The sequence below is a fragment of the Mauremys mutica genome, chromosome 6, assembly GCF_020497125.1.
Source record: "Mauremys mutica isolate MM-2020 ecotype Southern chromosome 6, ASM2049712v1, whole genome shotgun sequence".
Lineage (NCBI taxonomy): Eukaryota > Metazoa > Chordata > Testudines > Geoemydidae > Mauremys > Mauremys mutica.
The window spans coordinates 4,690,013-4,707,251 of record NC_059077.1 but is presented as its reverse complement, the minus strand read 5'-3'; the positions used below and the strand labels follow the sequence as shown (position 1 = coordinate 4,707,251).

The following is a 17,239-nucleotide window of genomic DNA, read 5'->3' as shown; positions in this document are numbered from 1 at the left end:
CACACACACACACACACACAACAGGGTAAGCTGAAAAGGTGAAATTAATGGTTTTTAGAGAAAACTTAAAAGTTACACCAAAGTCTTACATGAAAAATGAAAACTAAAAGGAATAAATGCAAGCAATGGCTCCCTACCCGTTAAAAATGTGCTGAATGAGGGGGTGAGCAGTCTTCATATACACATCCTGATTGGTACATGCCTCCCCAAAGACTTCATCAAAATAAAAAACATGCTGAAAAATAAATGTGATTTTTTACATGAAAAGAAATTTCTCTCAGTTCTCCTTTACCCCATAATGTGTAGCACATGCTATGGGCCTGATCCAAAGCTAACTAAAGTCAACCAAAGTCTTTCCATTGACTTCAGGAGGCTTTGGAGCTGGTCCTAAGTGACCAAGTAAAACTCACTTTTCAGCCGCATGCAGCCACAACCCACCAAGAAATAGAATACGCGAGTAGAAAATTAAGATTCTGTGTCTCTCTGCCCCATCATCTTCAAGCAGAATATACAGCAGCCAAGAAACAAAAGCACGAGAGTAACTTAAAAAGAAAATGAATCTATTCCTGAAATGAACCAACCCACAGCAACACAGTATGGTTATATAGTAGAGAGGATCAAAATCAGGTCATCAAGCCATTGTGATCAATTCCACACAATTAAAATGCTTTGTGCTGGAGAGGATCAAACCATTCACATGCAAAGCTGGATTTTACTAGCTGAGAAGCAGAACTCCTGCACTTAGGGCCGGATCCAAAGCCCACTGAAGTCCATGAAAAGATATTTGTTGATTTAAGTGGACTTTGGATCAGCCCCTTACAGATTTTAAATTTTGCGTATTGGGGTAGCTTTAGAAGATACACATCTCACTTCAGTGAGGGCCCCAGTAGGACACCGTCTATAACATTATACTTCAGTACAGTGCAAACAAAACAGCACTGGGCAATCTCGAACAGAAGAGTTGCAGAACTGATGACTACATGAATTATGCATAAATGATCCACACTAACATATATGCAAATCGAAATCAGTTTCAGTAAGGCTGTGGCATATTTCTGCTTGCACTACAGTGCTTTATAGCAAGATTTGTTTTGACAGTATTGCTAGAATATAATTTAGCTGGGGAGATTTATTTCGGCATTTAGATGCCAAGGTGATAGGCATTTATATAGCACCTAAGATAGCTAGCTACGTGGCGACTGAGGGAGTGGAATTACAGCATGTATCGGACTGTAAAAGGTGTTATATGAACTATGCCTGAGAGAGTTGGCAAATTTAATTTTACTACCCTGTCCAGTTGTTGACAGTCCTCGGATTATAAAAATAACACACACTCGGTCAGGATAGCTTGCTGCTCTCTAGAAATCAGTTCTGTTCCTGGTGCTGTCAGTCAGAATGAGAATTTGAACTATGGCAGCAGAAGGTACCCAGGATTTAGAAACAAAGACCAAATGAGAACTGCACTTGGAAAAGCATTTGACTCTGGCGTGAGGGAAAACTAGGAAAGAAGCAGAAGACGTGTGAGACTCATTACAATAGAACTACTGCACGGAAGCCCTGTGGAAAGGGGCTATAGGGAACTCAGCAGGCAACTGCATTCTAACCCTGCTTTTGGCAGAGGGCCCTCTTCTGGCACCCGGGGAGCAGAAAAAGCATGTTCATTTTTTGAGGAGCAAGGCAGACAGGGAGCAAATGATAGTTTTTAGGGAAAAAAGGTGTTTATTGGGGATTACAATTCTGGGTTCGCTTCTCCTCTCACACATTGGTGTAAATCAAGAGTAATTCCAATGGATTTACACGGGGTAAGTGAGAGAAGAATTCAGACTTCTGTGTTTAATGTGAAAAAGAAAGAAAGGTCTTTTTTTATTTCCATTATTGAAATCCCAAGCCTGTTTTCATCTCTCACTTGACTGTTAATGCATTACACTGTCGCTCCACCACTCAGGCAGCTAGCACACTACTCCTACGTATTATAAATGGAAAGGGGTTTTAAGAGCAAAACACGCTCACATTACCTGCAGAATGTACTGGGTAAGATCGACTGCCTCCTTCTTCTCATGGAGAAGAAGAGTTTCTTTATCTTCCACTCTGATGATATTAACTTCCCCCCGCCGCTCCTCTCTCAGGCCCAGCGGGCGTTTTCTGACACACACTCGGATTTTGTCAGTCTCTGTCCACGGCATCTCCTTCTCAGAGGTACTAGATCTAGAACACAGGATCACAAGTCTGTGTTTAAAAAAGAGGATGCTAGACAATTCAAATTATCCATGGGCTTGGCCATAAACTCAACTTTTAGCGGTTACTGTTTAGTGAAGCTAGCCCTGTTCCTCTCATTTTGAAAGATCTCCAAGAATTGGATACTATATATGTCAGTGGTCCCCAATCTTTCTGTGGCCAGTAGCACATTCATGTTTTCAGAAGAGTGTGGCGGGCGCCAACAATTACTCACATACAGGGCCGGCTCCAGGCACCAGCGGAACAAGCACGTGCCTGGGGCAGCACGTGCTCTGGGGTGGCATTCCGTCCATTCTGCAGAGTCGGAGCGGTTTTTTTTGTGTTTTTGTTTTTTGTTTGGTGCCAGTTCTGGGCAGTGCGGAGAGAAGCTGGGAGGACAGAGAACACTGGTGCCCGCAGCCTGCAGCCTCGGAGTAATCTGTCCCCAGCAGGCGCGGGGCCCCGGCTTCTCTCCCTTGCTGGGCACTAGGCAGGCCCTGCACCTGCTGGGGACAGAGAACACCGGCACCTGCAGCCTGCAGCCCCGGAGAAGCCGGAGAGAAGCCGCAGCCCCTCGCCTCCCAGGGACCGAGAACACCGGCGCCCGCAGCCCCGGAGTTCTCTGTCCCTGGCAGGCGCGGGGCCACAGCTTCTCTCCGGCTTAAGCCGCGGCCCCATGCCTGCCAGGGTCCGAGAACACCAGCGCCCACAGCCTGCAGCCCCGGAGTTCTCTGTCCCCGGCAGGCACGGGGCTGCAGCTTCTCTCCCCTGCTGGGCACTAGGCGGGTGCACATAAATGCCCCGGTGGGCGCCCTGGCGCCTGCAGGCACCACATTGGGGACCACTGATATATGTGAAAGCCTCTATTGTTTCTCTTAAAAGCGGGGATGCAATTCTTGTGGGTACTTTTGTTAAAGTGACAGCACTGATTTTTTTTTATATCTATTTTCCTTGTAATTCTGAGCCTATTGCTGACTCAGCATAACTTCGGGTGTCCACAAACTGATGATCCAAAATAACGTAAGATCCCATTTTCTGGAGATTGTTCTGACCAGGAATTTCTTTGGACTTTTTCATAATAAGATTGCCCTGCCCCAGGTGATGACATATTCTTTGCCTCTCATAATGGACCCAGCTCTCTTAATAGATCTCCACACAGCTTTCATGAATATTGGTCTCTCTTTGTCCTTCTTGAATACTTTCATTAAGAAACCTGTGGCTCTTGCAGTCTCTTCTCCTGGCCTGAATCCTGTTCTTCTAATCATTCCTTTTCATTTTGGGTAGAGGCTTACACCTTCCCACTACCCCCTTCTCTGTGGAATACCACAAGCTTCTTCCTTTAGCACTCTTTCTTGTCTCACTGCCGGTTTCAGCCGTGAACACAACTTTTGTGTGGTTGGCATCCAACGTTATATATCTTTCAACATACCCGCTAATCTTTCTATTTTCCATTGGCCTGGGTCTCTACTTTGTCAGCTTGTGGCTACACCATAACTTTCTATTACTCAGTGCTTCAGAGATTGAAGTCTGATTAGTTGGTAAGAAGCTCCTTCTCTCACATCTCTAATATCTGTCACACTTCATAATTCAGATATAACCTAGATTCAAGGACTGGAAGGGACCTCGAGAGGTCATCGAGTCCAGTCCCCTGCCCTCATGGCAGGACCAAATACTGTCTAGACCATCCCTGACAGACATTTATCTAAGCTACTCTTAAATATCTCCAGAGATGGAGATTCCACGACCTCCCTAGGCAAATTATTCCAGTGTTTAACCACCCTGACAGTTAGGAACTTTTTCCTAATATCTAACCTAAACCTCCCTTGCTGCCGTTTAAGCCCATTGCTTCTTGTTCTATCCTTAGAGGCTACGGTGAACAAGTTTTCTCCCTCCTCCTGATGACACCCTTTTAGATACCTGAAAACTGCTCTCATGTCCCCTCTGTCTTCTCTTTTCCAAACTAAACAAACCCAATTCTTTCAGCCTTCCTTCATAGGTCATGTTCTCTAGACCTTTAATCATTCTTGTTGCTCTTCTCTGGACCCTCTCCAATTTCTCCATCATAGCTTTCCCAGTATCAAAAATCAATGAAGCTTGAGACCAGCCAAGCAACTTGTTAAATGATGCATTGCCAAGCTTAAGCATGGCTAAAGCGTACATTTCACTTCCACCACCTTAGTGACCCCAAAGGTGGGTGACACTGGCAAAGCCATGGTGGAGCAGAGGTTCAAAATAGGTCTCTGCTGCTCTTCTGGAAACTCACTTTTCAATGGCGAAAGCTTTCGCTTCAAGAGACAAAGATGGTCTTTTATAATTGGGGGGAGGGAAGAAACACCAAGTGTTGCTCAAATTCTAAACTAAAAAAAAAAAGATGATTCTGATGGATAATGTTTGTAGGCATCACATCTAACTTAAATAATTCCCCTCCTTTCAATCCAGTTCCTCAAAACCTCCAAATCCATGATGAGGCTTTGTTCACATGAGCTGAGCCACTGCCACATTCAGACAGTTTGTTCTAGCACAAACTGTCTGAATGTGGTGGTGACTCAGCTCTGTTCCAAGGCCATAAATCTCAGTCAAACTTGATTCTGAATTATCTTTTCCTCCCACATTTCCCTTGGCTGTAAATCTGCCCATTACCATCCCTATGTTGTTGCTAGAATTCATCTCTCTTTGACCCTTACATTCTTATCACATAATAATTAGTTGTAGTAGGACAGTAGCACCCACAATGTGCAAGGTGCTGTATAACCCAATCATGAGACATTGTCTGTAACCTGAAATGCTCAGTCTAAGAAGGAGAGGGGTACGATCTATAATCAGAGCAGTTGTGTTGCCTGCCAAGTCTACTTCAACTCTCTTTCCACCACCCTAAGAGACATTAAGGGTATAGCTATGCTACCGGCCAGATCGATCTAGCGAGGGTCGACCTCCGAGCGCTCTCCCATTGACTCCTGTACTCTAGCTCGGCAAGAGGTGCAGGCAGAGTCGACGGGGGAGCAACAGCGGTCAACTCACCGCGGTGAAGACACCACGGTAAGTTGATCTAAGTACGTTGACTTCAGCTACGTTATTCACGTAGCTGAAGTTGCATAACTTAGATCGACCCCCCCCCCAGTGTAGATCAGACCTAAGTAATTTCTTCTCTAGCTGATTAACCCACTATGTAAAGCACCTTGACATATGATGTATGGAAGATGCTGTCATTAAAATAAAGTGTGTCATTTCCAATTTTCCATTTTTCAAGCACTCTTCAGCCAAATGAAAAATGATTTTCAACCTGGCTCTGAATGTGAATTAGAGTCAGTAACTATCATTTTAATCGAACCCGTGCCTTACCTGAAAGTAAAATTTCTGTCCTGATATCCAAAAGCTCTTTCAAAATCTTATAATGCACAACTTTAAAGCAAACATGCACTAGACTTCCATTATATTAAAAACAACAATATAACAAGGGTATTTGTACCAGCTCTTCCACTTTTATTGGGACTATAGGCTTGTGATTTCAATGCTACTGTATTGCCAGTTTTGATTAATCTAAAAGTACAGTGCTCAGAAATAAATGTTAAGAGCTGTTCTCTCAGGGGGAAAAGAGGTTTCCATTCAAATACAGGGCTTGATCCTATAGCTCTTAGTCAAACATGTATTCCCATCAATTTTCCTCAGTAGAACTTCTCACATGAATAAGGATTACAGTCTCTATATTTGAATGGAAACCTCTTCACCCTTGAGAGAACATTACAGTTGAGATCATCTGACATGCTTGAGATAAGAGTCCCATCCTGATACAGGGGGTCCCTGGTATACATTCGGGTGGCATTCCTGAAAAGGGCGATGGTTACTGAAACAACGGATACCGGGGAATTTTTCCCCATAAAAAATAATGGCCCGCCCCACTTCTTCCCGTGCAGTTCTGCCCCCTTCTTTGAACGCACCCCGTCCCCGCTCCTCCCAACGCCTCCTGAATGCCAGGGGAAACACCGAAAGAAAAGCCACACAAAAGGTGAAGTGACGGATATGCGGATCGGAACCGATGTGAATCGGAACACGTTCACCTATTGATGAGCGACAGATACGCGAAATGACGGATAAGGGGGAGACGTATACCAGGAACCCCCTGTATAACCAGGATGATGCTAGGGGCCAGATGTTCTCAGTGAAAGGTCACTGGTTCTGGAACTTACTTCCCAGCTCAGTTCACCACAGCCTGGATTTGGTGACTTTCAGGGCACAATGAATGAATCATCTCTTCTCCCAGGCTTTTTCTGGGTGTTGAGGAAGCAGGGAGAATTAGTGAGGGATTGATGAAAAGGAATGCTCGAAGCCTTAATGGAGACCTTATTGATGTTAGAGATGGGATTTTCAGAAGTTCTGTCTTGTTGAGAGACATTTTATTACATATACTTTGTAATGGATGAAAGTATCTGTTTTAATTCCATGTACTGCACTTGGCATTTAAGACAGATTTATAGGAAATCTAAACAATTATGATTCTGTTCTCAGGAGGCATAGAAATATATTTTATATTATTTTCAAAAGAAGAAAGGCAATTGGGAGCCTGGCAGAGGCAATAGGGGCAGAAGAAACAAGAGAAAAACATTTACAAACATTAACAAGAGCTATTTATGTTTCTGTATGCTTAGTTTTATGACATCATTCTACAGTGTTCCTGATAGCTGAGAATGTAGTAATATTTGCCTTTTGGTACCTCGCCCCATTCAACCTATTCTCTCTCATTCACTGCTGAAATGTAAACTCCCACTTCTGATTGGCCCAAGATGCCAGCAGCCTCCATTACCCATTATTAGATTTTCAAACAAGTACCTTTATGTTTTCTCCAGTGATGCCCCTCACCTTTTGGAGGAACTCCCCATAAATATTCACAAAGCCACCTCATTATCTACCTTCACTCCCTCCTTAAAACTCTCTAACAATTTAAGCTACTGGTGTGCCCACCATGCTGACCTAGACTGTCTCATTGTTTCCTTGAACTCCTCTATCTATAGCCATCTGTTGTCTCTTGTCTTAGACTATAAACTCTTTGGGGCAGGGACTGTCTTTTTGTTCTGTGTTTGTATAACACCTAGTACAATGTGGTCCTGATCCCTGACTAGGGCTTCTAAATATTACAGTAATACAAACGGCAATAATAATAATAAATGTTACTTAATTTTATCATAAATCCATTTATAAGTAGGAAAATAGATTTAAATATGATGTGGATTAAAAATTCTCCATGCCAAAGTATGTTTCACATCATTTTCCAGCAGTACAGCTGTAAAACCAGCTTTTGACAGCGACTCAGTCTTGGGCAGTTTATAAACATCGTGTCGTTGTAGACTCTGCCAAGCCCATAAAGGTATTTTCAGAAACCTTCTGTATAATGTGGTGCTTTTGATTTGGATTTGTGTGCATGGAAATATTCCAAGCAAAATAAGAGAAAATGCTAACAGGTTTTCAGATGTATTTCCAGTAAAGTGTAATGCTCTTTGAGAAACACAGGGGCATTATACACACTAAATTTTTACCTCTAGAGACTCTGGTTCAAATTCTGATTTAGTTCACAAATGAAAATGACTTTGTTGGTTTCCTCTAGTCTCATCTATGCACATCATAAAATACCCAAGACTTAAGAAATGCCCTATACTGGAACAGCATGGAGGTGGTCAGTAACTCAGTACGGAGGTGTATTGGCAGAGCAGCATGGGAGTTCCATGACTGGATTAACTTGGGAGTGCTGCAGCTCAGCAAGGAAGTTCATCAGCTGGTTTCCATGCAGGTGATGTTTATACAGTACTTGCCTTCACCCTGCCCAGTCTAAGCCAATACTCTTAGTTCTTAATTTTCATAAACATTAAATTTATCCAGATTCTTTTTAAAAGTGATACCTTGGGAGTTCCCTTAAAAAACTATATCCACTGTAATGTGTATCACTTTTACTGGGGAAAACTTGTGACAGTTTGCATTCAGCTTGGAGTGCAATATTTTCTGAAAAAATAGTTTTAATTATGCAAGATGGCTATACTGAAAAATATGAGAAACTGACCAGAACAAAGGCAAAAGGAAAGCATAAGCACTGCAAGATACTAAAGCTTATTCTTAGCCAATTCTGGTAAATAGCAGTTGGTGAATTCAACTGAATCTTTTTTATCAGTGTTGGAAAGTCCCAAGTGCTAATTAATGTTTCCCTCCCCACAGGATTTTCCATCACCCTTGTAGAAGTTATGCATTGTTTGATTCTAGTTATACATAATGTTAATTTAGAGTCTATGAAGATCTTCCTTTTTAAGCTCCTAAAGGAGTGATTAACTGTGCCAGTTAACTCCAAACATAGTGAAATAAAAGTTATTACCTGATACAAGAATGAGGTAGTCCATAATTATACCCAGAAATATGAGTCACTCTCTGTATGATGGGAGCTTCAGAATCCCCCAACAGATGGGCAATATTAGTTGATGAATATATTGTAGGACAGTCCAGTTCATTTTGCGTGCATGTTCCAGGAACATTCAGGATGTCTCTTCTGGTTATTTTATTGTCCTCTGAGTCCCCTGGTAGAACATGTCCTAACATTTCCACCAAACTTTCCTTCTCTTTGTTAGTACAGAAATCAGAGAAACTCTGCAATTCAAGTTCACAGTCTTTAACTGTTCCATCCTTTTTCTCAAAGAGGGACTCAAAATGTAGTTGTCTACGAGGACCTGACCTGGTCACCTGAGGTTGGATGTAGAGGTCACACGGTTGAAAATCTTGCTTGGTTGTGCCTGCTCCTTCCTCTTCTTCCTGCATAATTTTGATGATTCTAATGAGTTGAAAGAGGCGCTTGCGATCATTCATGTTATGGACCCCTAGTTTGGCATAATCTTTCATGGCAATCTTGGCTAGTTCATCTATCTTCTGAAGGCCAAGGGCAACAAACTGAGGATAATATTTTTCAAGTTCTGCCTCACAAAGGCATTCGTACAGACACGATGCCATCTTCAATTTAAGCTCTGTTAGAAATCAAACAAAAGAAACATTAGATCCATACAAAACAGTCAGTCATAGCTGACAAAGGTAACAAAGAAAAAACATAGCATTTCCCCAGCTATCTATAGATGTTATTATCTACAACTAGGCTAGGCACAAGTTAAAATCCAGGCTGCCATAGATTGAACTGTCTAACATTATGAAATGTAGTAACTGGAAAAAATATACCAAATAAAGGGAAAGCAAATTATTTCTATACGTACAAAAATATACAATAAAACATACAGAGATATACACATATCTACAGTCACTTACTGCTGCAGACTCCCTGCACTTATGATGTCTATTCAATGAATGCCACAGGCTACTGAAACCTAGTCCACCAGCTACATGCCTAATTTTAGATGCTCAACTTAATGTCCAGGCATGTGGTCCTACTGATATCCATGATTAATTAACAAAAGTATAAGAAATTGATAAGGACAGATTCAAAGATCAAGCCTAAAAGACAAAGGATTATTATATGTATTATATCTAGAATACACACACTACAGCATAGGCATAGTTACATGTTTTCTTTTTTAAGTTGAGATTTCCTGTGTACACTGCAGACCAAGTGAATTTTCTCAGCCGTATTTGACAGGAACATATTATCCATAAACTGAAATGTATTGTAGCCTCTCCAAATCTGTATAAAGTTATTGGAACTCCATACTCAGGTTTTCTGGAAATATTTGAAAAATATCCAGCATTGTAATTAAATGTGAAAATTACTTTCAATTCTCAAACCTTTGTCTTCCTACTATGATGTATTTTGCAAATGTTTAAGAATTTTTGCAGATGTTAATCGTGCTGGAAATACTTATTGTATAAGACAAACAAATCCTAACACTACCTATATCCTTTGCCTACTGAATATATGAAAATATCTTTCTAGATGTTTGTACAGAACCTAAAACCAATGGGGCTTCACTCCTGACTGGAGACTTCTGACTGTTAACAAATAAGAAATTGTGTGTTACTAAAAGCCGTCCCCCCCAGTAATGCTGGTTATATTCATTTCCACAGCAATGTATTGTTTAAGAAAATAAACTTGCTGGAAAAAAACCCCCAAATCTTCACCTGCTATCATTAAAATCTATGGCAAACTAAGTCTGTCTAGTGAAAATATACCTTCTGTCTAATAATATGCTGACTGAATAGGATAGTACAGAAATTTAAAAGCTGCATTAGACCTAGGAGCAGGGGTCTGATTTATAAAGAAGGATCAACCAGAATAAAATTACCAGTGGTTGAACAATAAAACTTAACAAGTTTGAAGGCAAAACCACTGTTAAATGGGGAGTACTAATCAATGTTTTGGTGGGAAATTCCAAGTAAAGACAGAGCTGCACCTGAGATTATTAATTCCTCAGGGAAAAAAAGAACAGAGAATTAAAAGAGAAAGGTGTGAGAAATCCAATAGCTCCAGTAGTCTAGCCACCACATACAGTATGGGTGGAATGTTTAAAAGCACTTAGCATTCTGCTAACTCTACTATTTTGGAAGTTAATGGGAGAAAAGTTAAGCCATCATTATCCCAGCCTATATGTTCAAACAGTAACTCTAGTTAGGATCCCACTCACTGGTACAGATGACCTTGTCTGTGTGGTGGAAAGAGTAAATGGAACGCAAGGCTGGCAAACTAATTTCAGATACCAAGAATCATAGATGTTCAAGATGGAAAAGATCTGTTAGATTCCATGTTGTCCATTTCTTGTTGGCCAACGCAGGATTATGCCCTAGATTATATTTACCATGTTTATATTATATATAATATTAAACACAAACACATTAACAGCAGCACAAAAGCCAGTTACACTATTTACTCCATTATAACTGAATTCAGTTCAGCTTTGTGGAGAGTGAAAGAAGAAGGGAAAATAGGCAGACTTGCCTGGGTACAGAAATTATGAGATTTTTTTTTAAAGTTCCAAGATTCTATAAGAAATTAAGTTTTTTATATATATTTCATGATAAAGTGTACAAAGAGTTGAATGAATTCTTCCCCCAAAAAGGATAATTTAATTTACGTAATTTTTTTAGGCATCAAGAAAAGTACAAATTTTCATTTTCAAACAAAAATTCAATTCTTCAAGAAAATTGCTTTCTTGTTTCATTTCTTGAGAGGCTAGGCCAGTTATTTACATGTTTTCTAGAAACACATATTGTTAACTCCAGTGCCATCTGCTGGTGAAGGAGACTTCCCAGATTTTCCTATCATGAATTCTGAGTCTTCTGAGTTTTCATCAGGATGCAAGTACATTTATTTTGTACACATCAGGCAATGATATTCTCTCAAGCAAAAATCTAAAACCACATACTTCATTACAATATTTTAATATCAAAGCCTGGTCTTGCTCCCACTGAAGTCAATGGCACAACTTCCACAGGTTTCACTGGGAACAGGATCGAGCCCCAAACCTAGGATCTGTTAAAATACTTTATTATGAAATACATTTGGAAAAAGGGGAGCTGTTTCTGTGCAAGTAGAGTTTTCTATCAAAACATATTTATAAGGTCAAGCCACATCAGGTGTAGGGAGCAATTTGTCACTCAATTTGTTTTAGATTTCTGTTCTTCACAGAAACACAGGGCGCTTTGCAACTCTTTGCAATTCAGTGGTTGCCATTCACATCTTTGGATGGCACAAAGATTCAGCTTCATTTTGCAATGCTCACATTCTTCTCATGCAAAGTGACACAGTTGCTTTGACAGAAGATACTGAAGCAGGCCTGTCATATCAAAAATGAAATATATTGAGTCTGTTGTTACCTACAGTACCCTAGTTATTAATATACATGCAACCTGACAGAGGGATAGTTATTGACTCATCTAAGTCTCAGATTTGAAACACCAAGGATCTCTGATTTAGGGACAATTCAGCCCATTATCCTTACATGAAAGGTAAGCTGAGTTCCATACAATTTGCTTTATATATTTTGAGGTCTTTCAGACAAGGTCTTAAAACGTGAGAGCCTGTCTGCTGTGCATGGATATTAAAAATGCCATGGTATTTTGGTATAAGAGAGGCTTGCTGGAATGTCCTCAGCCGAAGTGTTACACACACACAGTGGAGTGCTGTGTGTCAAATAACCATTTGGCTCCATTTCAGTACCAATATATGTAAGTTGAAAAGCATTATGAGAATATAAAACAATATCATCATAACCTATATCCAAAACTTAAAGTGCTACATGTTTTCTTATACTATGAACTAATCTTCTGACAATCCTGTGCCTGTTATACTTGCTGGAACAGATGGCTAATATACATATAAGCAAAACAACAGAAAAATAAAGATGTAATGCAGTACTTTAGTTTTATATCATGGTGGCATCATAATCACAGAATCACACCATGAATGGTTTGTCATCAGAAAAGAATTCCAGTGCGTGGTATTAGATTTTTGCTTTTCTAAAAAAAGACATACAGATAGAGAAAAGCTGGGCAACAGGAGTGGACGCCAATGGAAACCTTTTTCAGAAGCCAGGGAATTTACCCTAAACAATCCGCCTCTTGCCACAAAATTGTGCTCTAGGATTAGAGCCATCGTTAAAAAATGTTTCTAAAAATAACCATAATCATAAATTAGCTCTTATAGATCTTCTCATCCACAGCTCTCAAAGTACTTCACAAACCAGAGTATCCTTATTCCCATTTCAGACATGGGGAAATGAAGCACAAAGTGGTGACAACCTTAAAAATGTCAACAAATGCAATGATGCCTTTCAAATCGACAGGTGTAAGGGAGGCCTGAAATGTCTGCCTTCAAGTCAGTGGGGTGTTAACTCTAAAGCTTAATGTATGCAGTGTTGTTCTAGCCATGTTGCTCCCAGAATATTAGAAAGACAAGGTGGGTGAGGTAAGCTTGAAAGCTTGTCTCTCTCACCAATAGCTATTGGTCAAATAAAAGATATTACGTTACCCACCTTGTCTCTCTAAATCTTAATGACAGTTTAATTGTTAATGTTTGACTCATGGTGATTTTAGCTGATGTCAGACAGGTTAACTAATAGTTGGTGATCTATGTCCTTCAACACATGAGTACCTTCTTTACCTATGTATTTGCATGGTGCCTATCACTGCAGTATCCCCGGCTTTTTAAACTACTTTTAAAAAACAAGTTAATGAAAGTGAGGAACTGGGAGACAGAATAGGCAAGTCCTATGCATGCTACCTCTCCAGCTCACAGTTCTACCAACACATCTCACTTGTCATCTGCAACGATACTACTCCAGCCCTGAACCTCTCTTGAGCACAGACTGCCAAGCATGCCAAAGTGCTTGGTGGTTTTATGAAGTATATAAAACGGGGACAAGAATGAGACCAGTCTAGCCAGACAATTCTGCATTGGCCTTGGGTTCAAGGGTAGAGCGAAACTACATGACCTCATAGATCTCACTCCATCTCCACCTTCTTTGAACTCCAAACTGACTTTCAGCTGTAGCCCAAGGCTGAATCTGAACTCAGGACTCTAGAAGTGAAAGGCTAGTGCAGTGGTCCCCAAACTGTGGGGTATGCCTAGGGGGGCACAAAGGAATGTTGAAGAAGGCATGCGGCAGTGCCCGGCCCAGCCCCCACAAGGGTGAGGAGTGAGCGCCATGCTTCCAGCCTCACTCCGCCGCCAGACCATCTCCGCCTCTGCCCTGTTCAGCCCCCAGTCCTGCTCCACTTCCAGGCCCAGCTCCGCCTTCACCCCAGATAATGGAAGGGAGGCTCAGGCGTGCAGAGATTCCATTAATGGTAAGGGGGAGCGTGACTGGAAAAGTTTGCGCACTGCTGGACAAGTGCGCTATCCCATTACACTCTGCAAGGTATTTTACACTTCTCTGACCATTTGTAGCTCCCTATCATTTTATCAATTATTATGGTCTGTATTACATCAGTGGCTAGAGGTGCCAGCCACGGCAAGGCTCCATTTTGCTAAGCACTGTACAAGACGTATAGTAAAAGACAGTCCCTCCAACAAAGAGCTCACAATTGTAGTGAATACAAAATGCAACGGTGGAGGTTGGGAACCAAACAGGTGCAGAAGTATGAGAAGGAATGGGGTAACAGTAATACGAGCAAATTTTGCATAAATTAGTTACATGATTTGTGGATATAAAATATTATCAGAGCAGAGGGCACATTTGTAAGGCCACAATATTATACCATGCTACTCACTATGTACTTATGCACATTGATATTATATACTTCTGTCTGTTGCTGGAACAAGAATTAGACAAGCCCATTTTGAAGAAACAGGGAAGAAAGCTGAACACTGGAAAAGGACAACTGTTTACAGATTCTAGTATGAGAAAAGCATTTGGAAGAGGACCATATATCTTCCATGTTATTCAATAAACATTTTACATCTGGATAATGAAAAACTATTTCTATCCTCCCCATATACCAAGTTTCCTAATTCCTATGTTACTGATACATTAATGATCATGCCCCAATCTGGTAATTGGACTACCACTACATTTAAGTGTGATCTGAAACTGATTAAAAAGCCACAACCAAACACTAATTTTGTTCTTTTGAAATAAATTAGGGTTTTTTAATTTACAAAAGCCTGCTAATTATAATAATTCTCTCTTATTAATTATAGGCTGATGACCTCAGCAGAAGAGACTCCATTCCACAGCTGATACTCGACAACTGCTTAAAACAACAGCTGAATGGAGATGGGAAATGTCTAATATTCAACCACATGCTAATGAAAAATAATCTGTGGGTTATATTAGGATGCTGATTATTTGAAAATTGTGCCTAGGCTCCTCCTGTAGGCAACACTTCCAAATGGTTTAGAATGTTTGTTTCATTTTGTAACTACATAAAGGCAAGTTGCTGTATGTTTGCAGTTATCCTTTCACTCTGTGTATGTGTTTACTGAATCAGTTTCATAGCAACCAACTTCCTCTGTATTTATAGTTTCCCCAATTCAAAAGCCCCCACATTTCACCAATTGCTTAGATTTTCCAGTTCAGTGGAGAAGAAAAAATCAAAATCAATTTAGGCTCTGTCATGGAGACGGTTTCAGTCGGACAATTATGAGCAGTTCATCTCATTGCACAGTGCTCTTAAAGAATGAATGGGTAAGAGGGCATATGGTTTTCAGAGAGGTACGTGAACATGATCCGGTCACTATAGCTAGTGCACACAAAGAAAGTGCCAGGCACTCAGATGTGGTGGGGGCCATAAAAGTAGATAGATTGGGTATGTCAGTGAACTCCTTCAGAGTATGCGAGAAGAAGCATAATTGTTATAAATATGCTGTCTAACTGAACAGCATCTATTTCAAACATCTATTAGGCCTTTCCCCTCAGCAGGCTGCATTTCAGTGATTCCTGGGTGTGTATCAGCATATCCATGTGCCGGATGCTTTGAGACAAAAAGACTTAGCTCTACTATTATTATTAATAATTTATATTATTGTGGCTCCTCACAGCCTATCATGGCCCAGGACTCCATTGTGCCAGGCACTGTATAAACAGAAGAAAGAGAAAGAGACAGTCCCTACCCCAAATTGCTTACAATCTAAATAAACATTCTGTCATAATGAGCTGAATATAAATCATAGCAGGCAAATGACCATGCTAGGAAGGAAGGAATCCATGGGCCTGACCTCATTTGCATAAAGTAGAGCAAATTGCAGCTAAGCTGGTTTTCTTAATAGATATGGGGAGGCGGCAGCCCACCGAAGATTGCAATACAATGTCAGGGTAACCAAGAGGATCAAGGCAGAGCATTCCAAGCTGGGTCCAGTAGTCACATCCTTCGTGACACTCAAACTGAATCAGACAATGGGGAGCATCCACTAGGACTTATCACCTCCCTGGCAAAGCTCAGACTGAGATGGGGCAGTGCCCACTGGTACCCATCATCTCTGTGGTGAGGCTCAGATCAAGATGGGGCAGCACCTGCTCAGATCCTGTCTCCACAAGGCAATATCCACAGTGAAATAAGGCACCAATGTTCACATGAGAATTAGGCAATGCCTGCTGTGACTCGTCGCCTTTTTGGCAGTGCTCAGATCAGTGCTAACTGATCACCATATGTTGGGACGCAATTTTCCTCCAGGTCTGACTGGCAGTGACCTTGGGTTTTTTTTCTCCCCCATCTTCCTCTGCAGCATGTAGGTGCAGGCACTTGCCGGGATTACCTGGGTGTCTCTCACTTCATCATTTCCCTGCTATTGTGCCTCAGTCCCTCCTATACTCTGGCTTTCTGTATGCTATAATACTTTGGTCTCATTTCGAGTGCCGGGAGCTGGGTGGCCTGTGCTAAGCAGGGGTCAGACAAGCTGATCTGGTGGCTGCTGCTGCTGCTGGCCTTGGACTCTGTGTCTCTCTGAGATGGGGCAGCACCTCCTAGTCTCCCTGGCATCATCCATTCTGGGAAAGGGCAGGGGCAGATCTGGGCTTCCTGGTCTCTGGGGCAGTGTGGGACCCGCTGGTGACATTCACCTGCTCAGTGGGACCCGTAACATGCCTGCTAATGCTGGGATGGAGACAGGCATCCGGACCCACCATGGCCAGGGCTATCCAGAGAAGCGGCCCCATTTGACCTGCTTGTTTGCGTGATGCTCGGATGGAGGATGGGCAGCGGCCCCCGGGGCCCCGCTGTCTCCATGGCAACGCCCACGACCAAGACAGGTCAGGGCCCGCTGGGCCCATCGTCTCTCTGGCATCTGCACCCTAATCTCCCCCCCCCCGCCTGGGGTGCCCTCGCCCTCTGACCCCATGAACCTCCGTGCTACTTACCTGCGAGCAGCACCGCGCCCGCCCTCCCCGGGGCTAGAGCCCGGCAGCCTCGTGACTCCCGCCCCGCACAGGCTCTGGCAGCCACGACTAGGCCGCGTCCCCATAGCAACGCCGCCTGCCCGGTTCGAACGCCCGCGCCCAGACCGGCGCCGCCCGGGCCCGGAACAAGCGAATGGGACGCAAAGGAAGGGGCGGGGTTTTCCCCGTTGACCAATCGAAAGCTAGAGGGGGGGGTGTGACGGACCGCGCGAGCTGCCAAATCC

The 17,239-nt window shown here is 42.1% G+C and overlaps 1 protein-coding gene across 2 annotated transcripts in view; it reads right to left on the bottom strand.

The window, feature by feature from the left end:
- Positions 1–17,102, bottom strand: part of KIF24 (kinesin family member 24) — a 41,765-nt gene extending 24,663 nt beyond the window's left edge. For both annotated transcript variants that reach the window (XM_045022224.1, XM_045022227.1), the window contains exons 1-4: positions 16,977–17,102; positions 8,567–9,206; positions 2,016–2,205; positions 138–235 (exon numbers count right to left, since the gene is read on the bottom strand). In XM_045022224.1, coding sequence (XP_044878159.1) covers positions 138–235; positions 2,016–2,205; positions 8,567–9,192 — 914 coding nt within the window. In that variant the 5' untranslated portion in view covers positions 9,193–9,206; positions 16,977–17,102. The remainder of the gene's footprint in view (positions 1–137; positions 236–2,015; positions 2,206–8,566; positions 9,207–16,976) is intronic.
- Positions 17,103–17,239: the final 137 nt, after the last annotated feature.